Source organism: Erigeron canadensis, chromosome 5 (genome assembly GCF_010389155.1).
Source record: "Erigeron canadensis isolate Cc75 chromosome 5, C_canadensis_v1, whole genome shotgun sequence".
Taxonomy (NCBI): Eukaryota; Viridiplantae; Streptophyta; class Magnoliopsida; order Asterales; family Asteraceae; genus Erigeron; species Erigeron canadensis.
The window spans coordinates 2,192,592-2,198,628 of NC_057765.1; the positions used below are offsets into that span (position 1 = coordinate 2,192,592).

Consider the following 6,037-nt stretch of genomic DNA (forward strand, 5'->3'; position numbering starts at 1 on the left):
ATGATATGGCAGTAGACAAAGTATATCATATGGCCGGAACGGGCTTGGCCCGTATCCAGAGCTAGGCTGGTGTTACCACTATTGTGGTAGTCTTTTTTTTATTTTATTTTATTTGTTTCGTTAAGCGTAAGGCGTGAGTACTTTTGTTTAGCACCAATATACGTAGCACTTAAATGTTAGTTTTTAGTCCCTTAGCATGAACATGTGGGGATCTTCACTTAGCACCAATGTGCATAGTTTTTAAAGATTAGCTTTTAGTCCCTTAGCCGGAGCATGTGGGGACTTGAGCTTAGTAAAAATGTGAATCCTTTTTAAATGTTAGCTTTTTGTCCCTTGGCCGGAATGTATCAGGACGTTAGCTTGACACCAAATGTTTGTATATAGATCAAGAGTATGCTTTTAGAGGGAGCTTTTGTCCCACCGCTGCTAAAAATCTCATAGGTTATAATATCTTCTCAACTATGGCCTCTAATGTGGGGATACACCGGTTAGTGATTTGATATTCAATAGGCAAGGTAGCTTGTGGAGAAAACCATAAGTGTAAGGGTGTATCTTACAAATTTCTACGAGACACTCCATAATTTCGATAGATATATGACATCATAAGACTTAGAAGCATGTTTTTAGGATATGGTAGTGTGAGTCTGAGATAGTAGGAATGTCCGAAGAAGAAGATGGTTGGCATAATAACTGGCTGGAAATTCGGGAATATTCAAGATGGTTGGCATAATAATGTAGCGATGATGATTAGTTGTTAATTATTTATTTGTATTTGTGTATCGAATAATTTTTTTATGTGTTTCATGTGTTTTTTTAATTTTTTAATTTGTATGTTTTGGATAATATTTTAATGGTTAGTATTTTATTTTACTATTTATAGAAATTTTATTATTTTTTAAATAATATGGAAATCATAAAAAATTAAAACAAAAATAAAATCAATCATTGGAAGTGTCACATGGCACAAGTCGCCCCCTAATTAAAAACCCACCAATTTTCACCTTTTTGAGGGGCAACTCTTTTTACCCTCATGTCACATGGCACAAGTCGCCCTCTCCTCCCCTTCTTCCCACTTCTCTTAGTCTAAGTAAAACCCAATACCGTTTTACGTTTTGAGTTCCGATACCATATATAACAGTTTATGGGGGAGGTTGTACGGACCAACCACTTTCCCATATGATCTAGTAAAAGTAATATTGTTATGCTTTTGAACAAAATGATATGATACAATGAGTTCCAAACAATCAATCACTAAAATATTTCTACAATCTAGCTCCCATAATGGGAAAAGAAAATTACAATTTGATTGTACAACCAAAAGTGCAAAATAAAGAAAAGTAGGACGAAAGAATGGCGTGCAATAGACAAACTATTTCTACAGAAGCCTTTTTTCATGTAGCAGCCTCTTTAACAAAAGCAACTTCACTCGAGGCTGGTGCTACAAGCAGGTGTTTATTTTCCTCCACATGACCAAATTCCATAAATTCTTGAGTATCCGAGCTTGACACAGAGGCACTGCCATCTTCTGAAAATCAATCAAAACAATAAGGGAAAAGGTATATGCACTCAAAGTGAGTCATGGTAAGAGAGAAACCAACACTTCTATGGTCGATGGAAGCTATTTGTCAGCCTTCAGATCGACATATGTTAGAAGAATTTCAGAGCAAAAAACTAAACCAATGTTAACTCTTCTGAGAAGTACTAAATACTTATTAGGACATGTTAGGTTAGACACAAATATACCCATAATAATGAATTTAAATAAGAGTGTGGAAAAGAACAAGCACGGAAAAAACGAACATACCACAATTGTGATACTCTGGGAGCTGTTTAACGGTAGTTACTTGAAGGCTTTCAGGGAGTAGACAACTGCAAACAGCACCTGGAAGAAGAAAAAAGCAGAAAAGCAGATGGTCACAAGGCTTTCAGGACAGTACTAAATACGTAATTAGCACCTCATAAGGCAGAAGTACAAGTTGAATAAAAACAAGCTAGGTGGCATTTGGCCAATGGCAGATTGAATAACAGGTCAAAACAGGTCAAGCGGATTGGGTTGATCTGGAACACTTTTTGTACAACTCATATTTTCAATATCAATCATTAGTGTGATAAATATGACTACAGAACTTGTATTGAATCAACAATAATCCGAATACTCAGAACGTTTAATGCAATAAATATACGTCTGGGGCGTCTTTCGACCCTCTGATTGATATGCCCCATTTCCTTTATAACTTTAATTTTGTTTTACCCGTTTGACCCATTAGAAATCAAACAAAACAGGGTTTTTGAGACATGGGTCTCGGTAACCACCTCTTAAAAAGTATAAAGAATAATTTACATAAAATGAATAGAAATTGTACACACCTAGTCTGGCGAGTCGATTAACCCACCCTGGAATCTTTTTGCCCGTTAATCTTTGGGAAATATCATCTGTAAAATGGTTACAGTTCTTGGAAATGAGGTGATAGGTGTCCCCGTGATACTCTGAAGCAACCGTCTCAATAAATTCTCTAAACTCAGTGGGTGATTGGCTTACATGCCCTAATGGGATGGAACATCTGTACACAAATCCAGGGCAACTCTTGGGTTCAACTTCAAACACGCCACTAATTGGAAAGTCATGTGCTCCAAACCCATATTCCATACCATACACTGTCCCAAAATCAGCCGGTTACACTTTTTAATAACTAAATAGCAAGAAGCCAAGAATATTCAAAAATTTAGGTTCATTTTCTGTAGTATAAACTATAAAGCCATAAACAGTAATTCTTTTTTAGGAGCACATTTCATGGTGGTTGCATAGAGAACGATGCTTTTCCTTCTACGCATGTATTCTGAAGTTCAAAGACAGTCATGAGGATTAGAACTTACTCTGAGGTGGCAAAATGAGGGTAAAAACTGGCTTTTAGTGCAGGTCAAAACAGTTTGGGTCAGGACAACCTGGAAACTTTTATAAAATTGTTAAATCTATTAATGTGCAGTGCATGATTAATATAATATAATGTGTTACAGCTATATCTAACCGTAAACTGATATTGGAAACTTCGATGCAGAATATGCCTCGAAAGACTTTCAACAATCTAACCAGATCGACCAAGACCCGTTTCCTTCTTAGTAAGATACTTTAGCTTCATACTTGATTTTTAGAGATTAGAGATAGAACATGACCCACAACCACCCATATATAGGCAAATGGGACAAAAGTTGACATTCTAACCTTACTGGTTACTCATACATGGTGGTTCTAGCTTTCTAAGCCTCAAATAATGCTTATATATTGGATTGGAGCTAGGTGCACCTAACACGAATGGTCTTCCTAACTTGTAAGTTGTCAGCAAAAAGGGATACTAGGAATGACCCTACTACATAGTTTTTAGTTTTGCTTTTGGGGTCGCTTAGTATGCCATGGTTGGGGATATGTTGGTGATGTTGGATCATACTGCACCGATGCTCTATAAAAGTAATATCTACCCTAAAAGTCTTAACTTGTAAAGAGAAGAAGATACAAGTATATGGTAAATTGGTAATAATTATCTCCTACAAGTATGGTAGAACGCAAAATGGAACAAGATATATAAATCCAAAAAAAATTCACATAAATAAGCACTAATCATTAGTTTTCAAAGTAACCCAACTCTTAGGACATAAACCAACTAATTCATCGGGGTAAGCTTTACCCAAAAAAATAAATATAGGACATAAAGCAACTCTAGGACTTTGTTGAAAACATGTAGCATCCACAATCTTTAGCAGTGATAAGTGATTACCAATGAACGGATGAACCTCGTCAAGAAGATAACCTTATACAACTTTAGGACCCATATTGACCCAAATAAATGATATTAAACACCTAAGAAATACGAATACAATCAGATCAAATATCGCTTATACTAAGATCCCAAACAATCTTCAATCTCCTACAAACCCTAGAAAACATGCAATGATGATCATCAATGAACCTCGTCAAGAACACATCTTCTAGAACTCAAAAAAGCTTCAAACCATTTGATCTAACGAGAAGCCATTAGAGGTTTAAATTATTCTACGAAACCCATGTCACCAAGTTTCAAACAAAGAAACCTGGATCGGTGAACTGACTGAACTCCTATGTGAGGGAGGGATCATTGTACTCCTTGCTGTCGTAGGTTAATTCCTTTTGTAAACCTTTTTATGATCACCAATACACCAAACAAAAAACTGAAAAAGAATTCTTCTAACACTCTGAAACCACTGTTCAGAAATCTCATAAAACATCTATTCAAAATATGAACACCTGTTTAAGATCCAAACTGTTCTGCAAATTATAACCCATACAAAACCAAAGCAAGCTCAAGAGTCAAGTCAATATACTTGTAGGATTTCAAACATAAAATACTCCACGAAACATTAAATCACAATCACCAAATTCAACATCAGGAACACGTCGGTTAGAGCTTAATAACTCGGATTAACCTTTAAAACATTAGGAAGTAGATTAGAACTAAACTCGAACTTATTCTACAAGATATATGTCCTCGAAACGTTTTAGAATTTGAAGAAATACCATGAAACATCTAACTCATAATCACCAACATACATTACAAAAATACATCTTCTACAGCTCAATGAATTCCTATTTAAAAGCCCCATAAAAAACATTCAACTTCATAGAAAAAACCCATTAAAATTTTCAATCTTGAAAGCACATTATACCAAATGTATAGCACTATAGCATATAAAAGCCAAATCATTACACTTACACAAATAGGAATTTTTAACACCCAATGAAAAATTCAATTATGATCTGGCAAAAAGGTCTGGATAAACGGAGAAACCCTGACCGTGTGGTCTTTGAACCCATCTGACCTTTCCCTAAGGACCCCCAGACAGGCAGACAATGCCCAGCTACCATTAGCTAACACCACTCTATGGGAACAGATCCAAAACTAGGACCATTTCTAGCACATCCTCCATAGTGAACCCACAAAACAGTTACACCGACCGAAAATACCACTAAGGCTGAATCCCCATGATAGTCATGATAAATCACCAAGAAACTTAACAAACAACACTAATATACTATACTCTAAACATCATGAAACCCAATTCAAAAACCTCACAGAACATCAAACTATGCAAAACCCATATCTTTAATATCATAATAAATACAATTAAGAAAAAATCAAACTTGAAATATGTAAAACTATAAGAAATATATATATATAATATATAGATCAGAGGTGAGGTTGTTACTAACCTTGAATACCAGAATGAAATATACCAAAGCCCAACCAAATACTATATGAATTAACAGGAGTAAGATCATATACATTTAACATAACTTGTGTATCCATATTATTATTATTATTGCAACAACTATTCCTTTCTGGGCTTGTTGTATCTGATGATGTACTCTCTATTCCCATGTTCTAGAAAAATATATATATATATACCAAAATTGTATCTTTTTGTATCTAAAAACTTAAAGTTCGGATCTTTTTCAAAAGTAATAGTACCCTTTTATAAAAGATTTGAGATTTTGATATTCTGGGATCAAAATCTTTTTCTTGGCAAAAAGGGTGAATTGATTACTGAGAGTGTTTGAATGAGATGTAAGAAAAAGGGCAAAATGGGAAAAGGGCTTTTAATATTTTTAACTTTTGTATCAGAAAGTTTTGATTTTTAGATCATGGAATCAATTATAGGGAAGGAATAAAAATAACAATAACTATGTGTTTGTGAGGGACCTATGACATGAGTACACGATAGAATGATCTTGATCATTTCAATATTGTTATTTATTATTTAATTAATAAAATAAAGGATTGACTATTATGTTCCTAACTATAGTTATGCCCCGGGCGTTGCCCCGGGATGTAATAACCAGTGTTTTCTAAGTTGGTGATACATATACAATGACACGTATATTACAAAAGCATAGCCCATATCTAAAAAAACAAAATGTCGAAACAAATATTGCATATTAACGATTAGATGGACGGACTTGTGAATTGTTAAAAAACATAACATCATGCACGTTACTGAATAAACGTTT

The 6,037-nt window shown here is 34.6% G+C and overlaps 1 protein-coding gene across 2 annotated transcripts; it reads right to left on the minus strand.

Moving 5' to 3' along the window:
* Window positions 1-1,182: 1,182 nt before the first annotated feature.
* LOC122599916 (deSI-like protein At4g17486) lies at window positions 1,183-5,700 on the minus strand. Of its 2 annotated transcripts, none has more exons than XM_043772527.1 (4): window positions 5,240-5,700; window positions 2,368-2,655; window positions 1,805-1,882; window positions 1,183-1,522 (listed from the first exon to the last, which is right to left on the minus strand). In XM_043772527.1, exons 1-4 carry the CDS (start codon window positions 5,406-5,408, stop codon window positions 1,392-1,394), a joined length of 666 nt encoding a protein of 221 aa, XP_043628462.1. In that variant the 5' UTR covers window positions 5,409-5,700; the 3' UTR covers window positions 1,183-1,391. The 2 variants fall into 2 exon arrangements, with proteins under 2 accessions (XP_043628462.1, XP_043628463.1); XM_043772528.1 differs by having other exon boundaries at window positions 1,183-1,525; window positions 5,240-5,594.
* Window positions 5,701-6,037: the final 337 nt, after the last annotated feature.

What these genes read in the sequence shown, in the direction of transcription:
- LOC122599916 (XM_043772528.1), bottom strand. Translation starts at nt 5,408, where the DNA reads ATGGGAATAGAGAGTACATCATCAGATACAACAAGCCCAGAAAGGAAT. An exon ending in TAATCGACTCGCCAGACTAG is followed by an intron (nt 1,883 to 2,367) that starts GTGTGTACAATT and finishes TTCTTCTTCCAG; the next exon opens with GTGCTGTTTGCAGTTGTCTA. An exon ending in CCCAGAGTATCACAATTGTG is followed by an intron (nt 1,526 to 1,804) that starts GTATGTTCGTTT and finishes ATTGATTTTCAG; the next exon opens with AAGATGGCAGTGCCTCTGTG.